General features: G+C 40.9%; 1 protein-coding gene across 2 annotated transcripts in view; it reads right to left on the reverse strand.

Moving 5' to 3' along the window:
* PHLDB2 (pleckstrin homology like domain family B member 2) overlaps positions 1 to 11,299 on the reverse strand; it is a 131,004-nt gene extending 119,705 nt beyond the window's left edge. For both annotated transcript variants that reach the window (XM_008066589.2, XM_021716850.1), the window contains exon 1: positions 11,186 to 11,299. In XM_008066589.2, coding sequence (XP_008064780.1) covers positions 11,186 to 11,252 — 67 coding nt within the window. In that variant the 5' untranslated portion in view covers positions 11,253 to 11,299. The remainder of the gene's footprint in view (positions 1 to 11,185) is intronic.
* Between the last annotated feature and the right edge of the window lie 4,817 nt (positions 11,300 to 16,116).

The raw sequence follows: 16,116 nt of genomic DNA on the forward strand, positions 1-16,116 counted from the left end.
GAAAAGATTGCCTGAGCCTGGGAGTTCAAGACCAGCCTGAGCAAAATGGCCAGGCCTTTTCTCTACAATTTAAAAAAAAAAGGCCAGGCATGGTAGCTCATGCCTGCAATCCTAGCACTTTGGGAGACGGAGGTGGGAGGATTGCTTGAACCCTGGAGTTCGAAACCAGCCTAGGCAACATAGCAGAGATCTCATCTTCACAAAAAATTAGCTAGGTGGGTGGTGTGGGTCTGTAGTCCCAGCTACTCGGTAGGCTGAGGTGGGAGGATCACTTGGCCCAAGGAGTTGGAGGTGGCAGTGAGCTTGGATGGTGCCAACTGCACTCCAGGCTGGGTGACTGAATGAGAACCTGACTTTAAAAAAAAAAAGGAACAAAGAAATAAATTAATTTCTTCTACTTTTTCCTTTCCTAAATTATTTAAAATAAGATTTTCTATTTAACCATAGACCAGTCTCAAACTCCCTGCTTCTTGCCATTTGGAATCATCCACTAGGGATTTTGTGTCGTAAACTGCACAGCAGACCTTTTCCTCTTCGCCTCTCCAGGCTCTATAGTGGTAACAGCACTTGCTCTTACTTTTCTGTATCCTTCACCCTCTCAGATGGAAAAAGGTAAAGTGTAGTGTGTCAAGGCTAAAGCAACTCTATTTTGGATGCTAATCTTTCATGTTGACTTCTAATTAATCTCAGTTTCTAGAATGCCTCTAAGATTTTGACTTTACCTACTAAATAAATCCTGCCTTTAGGCAGATTCACACAGTATTCTTGGCTTTATCCGAGGGGTTGACTGCAATTGTCCTACACATTTCTTCCATATGGAATATAAACCCAGGGTCTGAAGCGTAACAGTAGGGAGAACCACCTTGTTTCATGCTTTTGAGAGATTATAAATCCCTATTCAGTGTTTTCTTTCTGAGAAACTGAACTTAATCTCTTTTTTCGGCCTTTCAGCTCCCTCAGCTTTTCAGGGTAGGTTAGCATAGATTTGCTCACTACAGAACACACACAGTGATATAAATTATTTATGAGTTATTCCATTTGAAATTAGTTTTACTATTGTTCTCTTTCATTAGCAAAGACTGATTGGACTTGATTAACTTTTTATGTCCTGAATCTATGTATCTCTTCCTTTCTCTGCAGTGATAGCCTAATAGATCTTTGTGACTATTAATTCTATTCTCATTCCAGGGTAACTTCCAGAACAAATGATTGCCCTACATTTATTTCTCTTTAATATTATGACTATTTAAAGAGTTAAGAAGTTGTTATGGCTGGGTGCGGTGGCTCAAGCCTATAATCCCAGCACTTTGGGAGGCCAAGGTGAAAGAATTGCCTGAGCTCGCAGGTTTGAGACCAGCCTGGGCAACATGGTGAGACCTCATCTCCACAGTAAATAAAAAAATTAGCTGGGTGTGGTAGCGCACAACTGTAGTTCTAGCTACTTGGAAGACTGAGGCAGAAGGATTGCCTGAGCCCAGCAGGTCAAGGTTGCGGTGACCAGGAGCATGCCACTGCACTCCAGCTTGGGCGACAGAGGGAGATTCCAACTCAAAAAAAAGAAAAAAGAAGTTTTTTTTGTTTTGTTTAGTTTTGTTTTTAGCAGAGTGCGGTGGAGAAATCATTGATTTGGGAGTCAGGCAGACCTGGATTTAAAATCCTGACTCAGCCCCTTTCAAGACAAGTAATTTTTTTTTTTTTTGCTGGCCCCAAATTTGTATTTATTTTTTATTTTAAAGATGTGGGGTACAATTCAGGGTTAGGTATACAAATATTCATTATGCAGGTACCTTCGTTGATGAGGTGTATCCTTCCACTCCCCCGGCAGATTCCCACTACTGCCAATCCCACATCCCACTCCCACACCCTCAGCAGTTTCCTGCTACTGCCAATCTTTTTCTTGTAGTATTACGATAATTGTTCAAGGTCCGCTTATAAGTGAGAACATGTGATTCTCAGTACTTTGTTTCTGTGACAGACTGTTCAGTATTATAGATTCTAAGCCCATCCAGTTGCTGTGAAGTTCATGATGTTGTCCTTCTTTATGGCTGCATAACATTACATCATGTATATGTACCATTTTTTAATTTTATCCAGTCCTCTTTCAATGGGCAGCACGATTGGTTCCATGTTCTTGCTATTGTGCACAATGCTGCAATAAACATGCGTGTGCAGGTATCTTTTTCATAGAGTTATTTGAGTTCCTCTGGATATATTCCCAGTAGGTGGATTGCGGGGTCGTATGGAAGGTCGATTTTTAGATCATTTAGGAATTGTCACACTGTTTTCCACAGAGGTTGTCCTAGTTTACACTCCCACCAACAGTGGAAGTGTCCCCTTTTCACCGCATCCTCTCCAGCATCTGTTGTTTTTTGAGTTATTGATGATGGCAATCCTGACTGGAGTTAGGAGGTCCCTCAGTGTGGTTTTAATTTGCATTTCTTTGATGACTAGCGAGGCTGAGCATTTTTTCATGTATCTGTTCGGCCAAGTAATTTGAGTGCGTTGTGTACCCTCATCGAGAAACAAATTTCTATTTTGAAAAATGGAAACTCATATTTTGTGAATTAATGTGATAAAGTAGGTACCATTCTTTGCACAAGGAATAGAGAACACAAAGAGAACACTCAGAAGAGTACTTTCTTTTTTTTTTTTTCTTTTTAACTGATCTGTATTTGTTACAGCCTCTTTAAGCATCTTGGGCACTACGTTTCCACTCACAAGCTTCACTGAGTTCCTTTCTGAATGACTTTACAACACACCTAAGTAGGCTTATAATTTTGCTCTTCTAGAAAATACTTTTCTTTGGAAAACAAGCCCTGGAGAGTTTCTCCCATCACGTTGCTTCAGTTTAACATACTTATTTCTAGAGGACTAGCACACGAAGAACTGGTAACTACAGGGATGAAAAGCTTAAAGTCAATCCTAGAAGATGAAACTCAAGTCATTTAAGCAAGCACTTTTCTTCTAAACATCAAGGTATATCTGAGAACAAGAAGAGTAGTTTCCAACCACACTTGCCCTTCTGTGGAACTGTTGTTAGCAACATTGGTCATTATATTGTATACTGTCCTATTCAAATTGAGTTCCACATCCTACACTCTTTTTAGAATTTAGTATTTGGGTACATTTTCTCTCTCTTAAAAAAATGAAAGTATTTTGATTTATTAGAAAAGATATCTTAAACTATTTTCACACTGGATTTGCAACTGCTGTTAAGAAAAACTATGTTAATCGATGTTTCCCTTTATATCCTTGTTGCCAGGAAGTTCAGAGTCAAGCTTATTATTAAATTATTATTATTTTTGAGTTGGCGTCTCACTCTTTGTTGTCCAGGCTGGAGTGCAGTGGCACACTCACAGCCACTCCAGTCTCGACCTGCTGGACTCAGGCAATCCTTCTGCTTCAGCCTTCCAAGTAGCTGGAACTACAGACACATACCACCATGTCTGGCTAAGTTTTGTAATTTATTGTAGAGACGAGGTCTCACCAAATTGCCCAGGCTGGTTTCAAACCCCCAGGCTCAAGCAGTCCTCTAGCCTTGACCTCCCAAGGTGCTGGGATTACAGGCTGTGCCACTGCGCCTGACCCTTTTTCCTTTTTTATGTCTTTTTATTTCAATAACCTTATTGGATACTTGGGTTTTAATCTATGTTTTCAAACATATATTTTAATATATAAAATATAAATAGCACATTCGTTTTTCAAATTAACACCAGAAAATTAACCAAAATTAAAGTGGAAATCACTTTAACCTCCAAGGGGTACTAAAAGGTAAATACCTTAATTTTATCTCCTCAATAAGTTTAATGATTATCCCCATGTGCTGCTTTATGTTTAAACTCTTACAAGATTGGTTCTCCAATTATGAGAAAAATCTAAATCCATTTGGAAAGTGTGATTCGTTTCTGCATTAAATGTTCTCTTTCTGCCCTACCCCCTCTTTCTGTGACTTTGTATTGTAATCAGGAAGGAAAAGGATGGTGTGTGTGTGTGTGTGTGTGTGTGTGTGTGTGTGTGTGTGTGTGTGTCCCCTGTAGATTAACCTATTCCAGCTGTGTTTATCTGGCTCACTTTTCTAATCACTTGAGGATCCTGAATGGGTCTACTTTGCCTGCATTGTAGGCTTAAAACAAGGCATTTCTTTGTATCTTATCTGTTTGTCAAAGAAAAAAAAATAAAACAGCACTCTATCAACAGTACTCCTTGAGATTGCAGGGAACTCCTCTTCTCTCTTCTGATCTTTTAAATTTTTCCTTTCATCTGACTTTCGCCATCCCTCCAGTTATCTCATACCTTGATTTCAAATTCTTCCTTAATATTATATATATTATATACATAAATATATATACGAGTACACACACACACACACACACACACACACGAGCCACCAAGGGTAGCTGGTCAAATTGGTGAGTCAGATACATACAGACTTTGATCCACTGAATAATTCTGACAACTCAGAGCAGGAGCTCAGATTCAGATTCAGAACATAAGGAAGCCGGGCTCGGTGGCTCAGCCTGTAATCCCGCGCCTTTGGGAGGCTGAGGTGAGTGGATTGCCTGAGCCCGCGGGTTCGAGACCCGCCTGGGCAGCGAGACCTCATCTCTACAATAAATCAAAAAATTAGCTGGGCGTGGTAGCACGCGCCTGTAATTCCGGTACTTGGAAGGCTGAGGTGGAAGGATCGCCAGAGCCCAGCAGGTCGAGGTTGCGGTGGCCGGAAGTGGCCACTGCACTCCAGTCTGGGCGACAGAGTGAGACTCCAACTCAAAAAAAAAAAAGAACATAAGGAATGTTGAAACAAAGACAAATTTACTAAGCATTTACATATAACTGCAATGTGATAATGTAATATAATACAAACTTTAAAAAACAATGATACAAACGGGGTTCAGATAATGAGTCCATCAGAGAAGAAAACATATGGAGCTTCTTGTTGGAAACAAAGGGCCTTCTAGGCATAGCAGGCAGCATGAGCAATGCAAGAGGACAGTACAGCCACGGCAGATTTGGGAAATGGTGAGTAATGCAGCCTGCCTGCACCGGGGGAGGGAGGAACAGGAGATAAGACCCAGAGACGTGGGGCCAGATTTGAGGGGAAGGGAAAAATGGGCTTTGAATGTGAGGTTTCACTTCTAATACCAGTTTAATTATGTCATTTCCTTGCTCTAAACTTGCACTGGCTCCTCATTCCCTGACAAATACAGGAAAAACCAGTAGCTGTGTAGGAAGTGGAATCTGATTATATAGGGTTAGGATGAAAAAGAAAGATGAGCCCCAGCCGAAGCATTTAGAGACTCCAACAAAGTCCTATTCTGTCCCTACATTAGGGAAGGTATCAGTCCCAAGTCAAGACTGCTCAACTGAGTGCTCAACTGAGGGCCACAGTTAAGATTCTGAATCTAAGCCGGGCTCAGTGGCTCAGCCTGTAACCCCGCGCCTTTGGGAGGCTGAGGTGAGTGGATTGCCTGAGCCCGCGGGTTCGAGACCTGCCTGGGCAACTTGGCAAGACCTCATCTCTACAATAAATCAAAAAATTAGCTGGGTGTGGTAGCACGCGCCTGTAGTTCCAGCTACTTGGAAGGCTGAGGCGAAGGATCGCCGGAGCCCAGCAGGTCGAGGCTGCGGTGGCCGGGAGCGGCCACTGCACTCCAGTCTGGGCGACAGAGTGAGACTCCAACTCAAAAAAAAAAAGATTCTGAATCTATCTACCCACTCCTGACTGCCATCCTTTTTTTCATGTTATGATGACTCCATAGACACAGATCCCAATATTCTCACAAAAATAATCATGAAGAGGTATCTTTTGGCTGTTGAGTCAGTATTCCACTAGAAATTCAGTGACAATATCCTAATTAATTAGCAGCCTTGTCCACAGGGACTCAGGGTTACTTGCTTGACCTTCTTAAAATGTTCCACTTTATACGGATAATTTTATTGTTTCTCTCAGGAGAATTGTAAAGAAAGCTAATAAAAACATTATTATATAGCACTCAGCTTCGACTAGAGACTTAGTGGCAGTATGCAGTAAGTTCTAAATGGTTATTTGAAGCACTTATTTCTGAGATACATATGTGATGTTGTTGTTTTGGACTCGTTTGAATTTGTTTTCTTTTTTAAAAATTTATTTTAAAGATGTGGGGTACAATTCAGGGTTAGGTATACAAATGTTCATTATGCAGGTACCCTTGTTGATGAGGTGTGCCCTCGCTCCCCTGGCAGTTTCCCTCAACTGCCAATCCTACGCCTCCCTCCCTCGTTTGAATTTATGGCTACCTCAAGAACCAGGAATTTCTATGAGTTGCAAATATAGTTAAAGATGAGGATAGATATTCATTTGCTATGTTGTTCAAATAGGAACCAAAAGATATTTTATTCAAAGATCATTCTTTTGTTGGTGATTTCCAGAAGCTGATTGATTCCTAATGTATTCGTCTTGTATTTACAAGTTGACAAAAGAATCTATAGAACTTTAATATGGATATATGAATATACTGTACCTTTGATATTAATATTAAAGCTAACTCTATCAAAGGTTTAGCAACCCAGCAATGCACAAGAGGAAAGTTGGTTATACAGGCATGTGTAATCTAAGGACGGGATACGTTCTGAGAAATGCATTGTCGTGTGGTGATTTTGTCACTTTGTGACTATCATAGACTGTCTTTATACAAACCTAGATAGTATAAACTACTACACACCTAGGCTGTTTGGTATAGACTATTGCTTCTAGGCTGAAAACCTGGACAGCACATTAAGATACTGAATACTGTAGGCAATTACAGTGGTAAGTAGTTGTATACCTAAACATATCTAAACATAGGAATGACAATGAGCCTGGGCAACACAGAAAGACCTTGTGCATGGTGGTGCACACTTGTAGTCCCAGCTACTTAGGAAGCTAAGGTGGGAGATCACTTGAACCCAGAAATTTGAGGCTGCAGAGTTATGATCACTGCACTTCAGTCTGGACAATAGAGTAAAATCCTGTCTATTAAAAAAAAAAAAAAAAGTTGCCTGAGCAGTGCATGTCTATATTGAAATAAATAGCCAGGTATGGTAGTTCACACCTATAATCCCAGCACTTTGGAAGACTGAGGTGAGAGGATTTCCTGAGTCCATGGGTTTGAGACCAGCCTGGGTAACTTGGTGAGACCTCATCTCTACAATAAATAAAAAAATTGGCCTGGCATGGTGGGACATGCCTACAGTTCCAGCTAGTTGGAAGGCTGAGGCAAAAGGATTGCCTGAGCCCAGTAGGTCGAGGCTGCCATGCCATGAATGTGCCATTGCACTCCAGCCTGGGTGACAGAGTGAGACTCTGACTCAAAAAAATAGAAATAAATAAATAAGTGTACTAGTCACGAAGCAAATATGAGTATACTTATAGATTGTATTTTATCCTCCCCCTTCCCCAGGCCTGCTGACTGAGTGTTCCTGGGGCTTTCTATCTGTTTCTTCTACCAAAATCTCAGATAAAGTCTGAGGACTCTTCAACATTTGGAGTGCTGGTGGAGGGAAACACCTCAGTGCTTCTCACTCCTCTAATCTGCTGAGCATTGATGGGCAATATAATCAAGACAAGCCCTGATGTGGTTTATTGCTTTCCTGTTGCAAAAGTTAATTTTGTCCTGCTTCCAAACATTATGAAAGTGACTATCCAGGTGGAAAATTCCTTACACAGGCAATTTTGAAGGATCCATACGGTGGAGGGCAACATTACCCTTGATGAATAATTCACCAGTAATTAGTCCTCAAAAGAAAGTTTTATCTCTCATAGGCTATTAGCATTTCATGTTGGATTCTTAACGACTTTGTAAATAGTTGAATACTTTAATTGTATTGAAAACATCAATCCCTCCCTTGATTTTCACTTCTACTGCCACAATCCTCAGTACAAGAGAGAAGGAGCACTGAGGGGTGCCCACGAGAGAAGGTGGGGATCATGTACTCTACACCTACACAGTGTACCCTTGGGCACAGCAGAACCAACATGTCCAAATCATTATCATCTCCCCCCATGTGTACTTCTTAGCTCTCCTTCTTTGTTATATTCTAATTGAGTAAAAGGCACCTTCTTATATCTAGTCATCTAACTCCCCAATCTGGAACGCTTCTTTAGTCTCATTCTTCTTCAACCACTGTTACTAATCCACTACATCATATACTTTTTTGCCTTCCAAATATATGCCAGGAATATTCTCTCCAATCTTTTTGTCTTTGTTTATTACCTAGTATTTTCAACTCCTACTTCTAGAGAGGGCCAGGAATAAACTGGAGAGTCAAGGGGAGATGGACATCAGGAGTGTGGTAAGCAACACTTGCCCAAAGCAAGGGAAGATGAACAGTCTAAAGAAAAAGTTAAATTAGCCAGGTGTGGTAGTGCCCGCCTGTAGTTCCAGCTACTCGGAAGGCTGAGGTGGAAGGATCGCTGGAGCCCAGCAGGTTGAGGCTGCAGCAGCCAGGAGCGGACACTGCACTCCAGTCTGGATGACAGAGTGAGACTCCAACTCAAAAAAAAAAAAGAAAGAAAGAAAGAAAGAAAAGGCTAAGATACACATTTTGGAGAGAGGGCCTGGAAGTATTAGATCCAAGACCCTACACATTTGACCATGAGAGGGGATGGGTCATGTGGAAGTTGTTGAGGAATTCTCAGTATTTGAAGCTTTTATTTAGGGTAGGGTGTGATGGATAGATAAGCATACATTGAAACTGTAATAAGCTTCTAAACCAAGCCCTAATAGTGCTCATTAAAATTTCTAATTATTGACTGGGCATGTTGGCTCAAGCCTGTACTCCCAGCACTTTGGGAAGCAGAGGAGAGAGAGGGTTGCCTGAGCCCAGGGGTTCGAGACCAGCCCAGGCAACTTGGTGAGACCTCGTCTCTACAATAAATCAAAAAATTAGCCGGACGTGGCAATGCACGCCTGTAGTTCCAACTACTTGGAAGGCTGAGGCAGAAGGATCGCCTGAGTCCAGCAGGTTGAGGCTGTGGAGGCTGTGAGCGTGCCATTGCACTTCAGCCTGAGCAACAGAGACTCCAACTGGAAAAAAATTCTAATTATTTTTTTAGTCTTTTTTTTTTTTTTACCTCATTTCCCCATGAAATTCTAAGCTTTGTGAGGGTAAGAATCTTTCTATCTTGTTTGCTATGACATCTCCAGAGCCTCTCAACAGTACTTCATACATAACAGACACTATAAAATATTAGTTGAAAAATTACATGAGTGGTCTTGAATACTGAAAATCGAATCTCATCATTTCAATGCTTAGAATTCTTCATTAGCTTCTCAGAGCCTTTAGGATAAAATAATCCTGTAATCCTCAGATTAGCATGAAAACAAATAAATAATAAACAATAAATAAGTAATCTAGTTACTTCAAATTACTTTCCCACCTAAAAGCATTCCTCTCTCCTCTTCCTACAAAGGAATTTTCCAATTACAATAAACTAATTGCAGTTATTCACATGTGTTTACTTGTTTACCTCTTCCATCATAACCACGGCTCATCTAGCAATAGTCAGTTTAGAAATCACCCTCGCCAGCTGCTGTGGCTCACACCTATAATCCCAGCACTTTGGGAGTCCAAGATGAGAGGATTGCATCAGCCCATGGGTTCAACACCAGCCTGGGCAACTTGGAGAGACGTCATCTCTACACTAAATCAAGAAAAATTAACCAGGTGTGATGGCGCATGCCTGTAGTTCCAGCTACTTGGAGGCTGAGACGGAAGGATTGCCTGAGCCCAGCAAATCAACACTGGGGTGGCCATGAGTATGCTACTATACTCTAGCCTGGGTGACAGAGTGAGACTCCAATTCAAAAAAAAAAATCACTTTCTCCAGAAAACGTTCCCAATTCTGTGCCTGGTTTTGGTTAGACGCCAAAGTTTTTCGTTTGTCATATTGCAATGTTTCTGTTTTATCTTCCATGTCTGCTCAAAATATACACTCCCTGTAGATCACAGAATTGCCAGCCCCCACGATAGAGCAATCAAGTAAGACAATCCCTTAATGCTTAATATCTCCCTCTCCCTCTCTCAGATAGATAGATAGATAGATAGATAGATAGATAGATAGATAGATAGATATTCTATTGGCTCTGCTTCTCTGGAAAGCCTGACTAGTACAGGGATTTTACCATTTTAATTCCTTGTGTCTAAAACTTAGTAAAACGAATAAGTGAAAAATTAAATCCCATTTGAAATCTCCCTTAATATAAGAGGACTCTGTATTACAGAGCAGGTCAGCAAGTTGCAGAGAAATACTAATGAGATTGACTGAAACCAGGTACGCAAACATATCCCTTGCCCCCTTGGTTACTTGATCATCTGAGACATAATTTTAAAAAATGAGGAAAATATACTTATTAAGTCCACTTATTCTGCTTAATTGTCAGGAAAACCTTTGCAAAGATTTCAATCAGTACCACAAACCCTGTGAATTAGAAATAGTTGGATTGGAGCCTCCTCCCTCTTGGAAGGAAGTGGCAGAATCATCTACTTTGATAGAGCCTAAAAATACAGTGCCTGGCAGTGGCTTCTGTCAGTAGTCCCAGCACTTTGGGAGGCTGAAGTGAGAGGATTGCCTAAGCCTAGGGGTTTGAGACCAGCCTAGGCAACTTGGCGAGACCTCATCTCTACAATAAATCAAAAAATTTAATCAAGCATGGGAGCATGTGTCTGTGGTCCCAGCTACTAGGAAGGCTGAGGTGGAAGGGTCTCCTGAGCACAACAGGTAGAGGCTACAGTGGCCATGAGTATGCCATGCATTCCAGCTTGGGAGACAAAGTGAGACTCCAAATTTAAAAAAAAAAAAAGCAGTGCCATTGTCTATACATTCCATCCGACTCCTTTTTGTGTGGGCTTTGATTTCTGAATGACTGATGAGTCACTGGAATAGCCCTTTCACACCAGCTTCTTTGTTCTTCCTGTCATTCAGCGACTGGTCTAAGTAAAATCTCAGCATATCCTCAGTGAGGTAAGAAACAATGACCTGTGGATGAACACGTGACCAGACCCTGGGCAAGAATTGCCAACCTCAAGCTCTCTTCCTGATACTTGCTGGACTCCTGTGTTTATACTGGAAAATTCCAGCTCATTCTCAATTGTGTGATAAAGTAGGTACTTGTAAATATGTACTAAACATCTCTGAGAATGAAGTGCACACCAAGAGCGTTCTCACCGAAATCTTGCTTATCGCTGACTCTGTCTTCCTTGGGCTCCTCTCTCTGGGTGTCATCCTCCTCCATCAAGATCTTCTGCTGAATCTCAAAGAAGAAACTGGGACCAATGCCAGACCTGTACTCAGTGAGAGAAGAAAGGTATCATGACTGGGAAGCTGAAAGCTAAACTGACCTCTAAATACTAAAGGTCAGCAGAATCTCATCTGTTGAGCGCAGATGTTGAGCATCTGGGGACACTAACTGCTGGTGAAGTTAAAAAACAGACATCTTGGATCACTCTGTTATTCCACTGCTAGCTACCCTTTAGAATGACAAAACTTAAACATCACCAGCACCACCACTGACTAAAGCACATTTCTGGATAGAATAGTTACAGATTTTTTAAAAAAATATATTCTAGCAAACTAGCAGTGGGCAATGCTTAGACCAAAAGAGAGATCAACTTCTTAGCATGGTTGTTTCTTCTTGGGTCTGTTGTTTAATTTCAATTTTTCATCCTTTTCTTATTATGTACCAGCCACCCTGTTAGGTACTTTTCTTTATTATTTCTTCTATTTTTTTTAATACAAATCCTATATAATAAGAAAGGAAACCAATATCTTTGTTTTCAAGAGTTCCCCCCCACCCCCTGCCCCAGGTCTCAGCAATTCCTGACTTAAGTCAGGTCTCCTGCAGCTCTCACATGCCTAGTATTCTCTGTAGACAAAGGAATGACCCAGGAGATGACATGGTCCTACTGTCATGTAAGTAAGAGCTCTCATTTATTGTGCAACTAGTATGCCAAATAGTTTTTTACTTGATTCTCACAATGACTCTAAGACTGAGAATTATCTTTCTTTTTTTAATTTTACAAATGAGGAGCCAGAGGCGAGGAAGAATAAGAGAGTTCCCCAAAGTCATATAACCAATAATGCGCATTACCTCATAAGGTGACAACCCCCATTTTCTATTCAAAAGCTGAAAAAGGATCAGGTTTTATTCAAATTGCTCTTGATGTATTAAGAAGGATGAATTTTAATGATGACAGGACTGGAAGTAGAAAGACAAGTCAGAAGTATATACAATAGTTAAGGAGAGAGAGGCTAAGAAAATAAACTAGGGCATTTGTTTAAGTTAGAGAGGTGTGGACTGTGATGTATGGGACAGGTAAAACTCATTAGGCCAAGATGGTTGATTGACACTAGTAAGTGGGCACAGGGGACAGTCTGGTGTGATTTGGGTAAGTGGTGGGTGATGGCGCCATTAGGAAGTAGAACAGATATGGAGTGAGGAGGGGAATTCAATTCTGCACATGTAGAGTTGAAATATATTTGCAGGACATCCGAGTGACACACAGGATAGAGAATAAGACTAAAGATGTACATTTGGAGGATGCAGAGCATGTGAAGTTTTGTTTTTCTTCAAAATGGGAGGGGGTAAGCTAAGCTGTCCCATAGACTGAGGGAAATGTTAAAGATCTAGGAAACAAGAAGATGGAGTAATGTCTTGGGAGAAGAGAGAAGATGGGGGTTAAAAAAACCCAGTTGAAGTGTTGATCTTGACTAAAAGTGCTCTTTATTGCAAGATGATAGATAGAGGAAAGGAGACTAGGAGAGATACCAATATAGGTCAATAGCTGTGTGGAAGGAAGGGTTAAGAGTAGAATATTTGGGCAACCTCTTCCGGTCCCCTCCCACTGTGGGAACTTTTCTGTCCTCTCAATAAGTCCTGCTTTCAAAAAAAAAAAAGAGAAGATTTTCGTACAGTGAGGGCCTCACTTTTGTCAATGAAGTACAAGGCCAAATCCTCCATTGAATGTCTACCAGAATGAATATTATTGGAGATAAATGCTGAAATATGCACTTCCATAAGTTATAATAGAAAGACATTTAAAAAACTTTTGTGTTGGCTGGGCACAGTGGTTCAAACCTGTAATCCCAGTACTTTGGGAGGCCAAGGCGAGTGGATTGCCTAAATTCAGGGGTTCAAGACCAGTCTGGGCAACTTGGTGAGACCTTGTCTCTATAATACATCAAAAAATAAGCCGGGTGTGGTAGTGCGTGCTTGTAGTTCCAGCTACTTGGAAGGAAGAGGTGGAAGGATTGCCTGAGTCCAGCAGGTCGAGGCTGCGGTGACCGTGAGCATACCACCGCACTCCAGCCTGGGTAACAGAGCAAGACTCCAACTCAAAAACAAAAGCAAAAACAAAAACAACTTTGTGTTACAAAAAAAAAATCAGAAAAATGAAAAGACAGCCTACAGAACAGAAGAAAATATTTGCAGATCACACACATAATAAGGGACTTGCATCTAGAATATATTTTTAAAACTCTAAAATTTAAAACACTCAAAGGATTTAAATAGACATTTCTCCAAAGAAGATGTACAAATGGCCAATAAGCACACAAAAAGATAGTGACCATCGTTATACATTATGGAAATGCACATTAATGCCACAATATGGTATCATTTTACACCCACTAGGATGACTATAAAGGAAAAAACAGATTATAGCAAGTCTTGGAGATAATGCAAAGAAATTGGAACAATCATACAGCACTTGTGGAAATATAAAATGTCACTTTGGACAATAATCTACCAGTTCCTCAAAACATTAAACACAGAGCTGCCATAAAACCCAGAAATTCCACTCCTAGGTATATACCCAAAAGAAAGGAAATATGTCCTCAGCTGGGCATGTTGACTCACGCTTGTCATCTTGGCACTTTGGGAGATGGAGACAGGAAGATTGCTTGCACCCAAGAGTTCAAGACCAGCCTATGCAATATAGTGGGATCCTGCCTCTATAAAAAAAAATCAAAAAATTACCTGGGTGTGGTGGCACACACCTGTAGTCCTAGCAACTCAGGGGGTTGAGGTGGGAGGATAACTCTACCTAAAAGGTCAAGACTGTAATGAGTTATGATTATGCCACTGCACTCCAGTCTGGATGACAGACAGCCTGTCTCCAAAAAAATTATTAATTAATTAATTTTTTAAAACCCCACAGAACCATTTGTTTTCACAAAAACTTGAATGCAAATATCTATGGCATCATTATTCATAATAGCAAAAAAGTGGAAACAACTCCGATGTCCTTCAACAAATGAATGGATCAATAAATTTTGGTATGTCTATATCATGAAGTATTATTCAGCCATAAAAAGTAATGAAACACTGACATAATGCTCCAACATGGGTGAAACTTGAAAGCATGTCTTGATCCTCGAAAGAAACTAGTTATAAAAGATCACATATCACATGATTCCATTTACACAAAATGCCCATTTATGTGAATAAGCAAATCTATAGAGACAAAGTAGATTAGTGGTTGCTTAGAACTGGATGTGGCAGACAAATAACGGAGGGATAGGAAGGGATTGTTGTTGTTTTTGAGTTGGAGTCTCACTCTTGTCACCCAGGCTGGAGTGCAGTGGCACGCTCACAGCCACCACAGCCTCAACCTGCTGTGATCCTTCTGCCTCAGCCTTCCAAGGAGCTGGAACTACAGGCATGCGCCACCATGCCTGGTTAATCTCTTAATTTATTGTAGAAAAGAGGTCTTGCCAAGTTGCCCAGGCTGGTCTCGAACCCGTGAACTCTCACCTTGGCCTTCCAAAGTGCTGGGATTATAGGCATGAGACACTGTACCCAGCCTGGAAGTGATTGCTAATGGGTATGAAGTTTCTTTTGGGAGTGGTGAAAATATTCTAAAGTTCTATTGTGAATGACTCTGAATATATTAAAAATCATTGATTTTGTAAATGTTGTATAGGTGAATTGTATAGTATGGAGTTATATCTCAATAAAACTGTTTTAAAAAAAGAAGCTTCATTAGGTGCAGTGGCTTACACCTGTAATCCCAGCACTTTAGGAGACAGAGGCGAGAAGATTGCCTGAGTCCAGGGGTTCGAAACCAACCTGGGCAACTTGGCAAGACCTCATCTCTACAATAAATTTTGAAAAAAATTAGCCGGGCATAGTGGTGTGTACCCATGGTTCCAGGTACTTGGAAGGCTGAGGCAGAAGGATCACCTGAGTCCAGCAGGTCAAAGCTGCAGTGACCGTGAGCATGCCACTGCACTCCAGCCTGGGCAACAGAGTAAGACTCCTACCAAAAAAACCAAAACCAAAAAACCTTCACAGAAGTTTTTTAGGGCAGCAGAAATACTCCCTATGTGATTCTATAACAACAAATTACATGTCATTATATAATTGTCTAAACCATAGAATGTGCAATACCAAGATTGAGCCCTAATGTAAACTATGGACTTTGGGTGATTACGATGTGTCAGTGTTAGTTTATCAGTTGTAAAAAGCATACCACTATGGTGTGGGTGTTAATAAGGGGTGAGGCGATACATGTGTGAGCAACAGAGGGTATGTGGGAAATCTCTGTACCTTCCTCTCAGTATTGCTGTGAACCTAAAACTGTTCTGAAAAATAGTCTTAAAATAAAAAGAAGATACCCGGGCTCGGTGGCTCAGCCTATAATCCCTAGCTTGGGGAGGCTGAGGTGAGTGGATTGCCTGGGGCCGCGGGTTCAAGACCCACCTGAACAACTTGGTGAGACCTCATCTCTACAGTAAATCAAAAATTAGCTGGGTGTGGTAGCGCGTACCTGTAGGTCCAGCTACTTGGAAGGCTGAGGCGGAAGGATCGCTGGAGCCCAGCAGGTCGAGGCTGTGGTGGCCGGGAGCGACCACTGCACTACAGTCTGGGCAACAGACTGAGACTCCAACTCAAAAAAAAAAAAAAAAAAATAAAAGAAATAAATAAAAAGAAAAAGAAGAAGCTTGAGGTCTGAAGAAAGGTTTATTGACAGAGACAAGTGTGGAATACTGATAAAGACCAGATAATAATAATAACGACAATAATATTTGAGGACACTGTATATATATATATATATATATATACACACACACCACTGTATGTATACCTGGTGTGTATA

Source organism: Carlito syrichta, unplaced genomic scaffold (genome assembly GCF_000164805.1).
Source record: "Carlito syrichta isolate Samal-C Ts95f unplaced genomic scaffold, Tarsius_syrichta-2.0.1 Scaffold309017, whole genome shotgun sequence".
NCBI classification, from domain to species: Eukaryota; Metazoa; Chordata; class Mammalia; order Primates; family Tarsiidae; genus Carlito; species Carlito syrichta.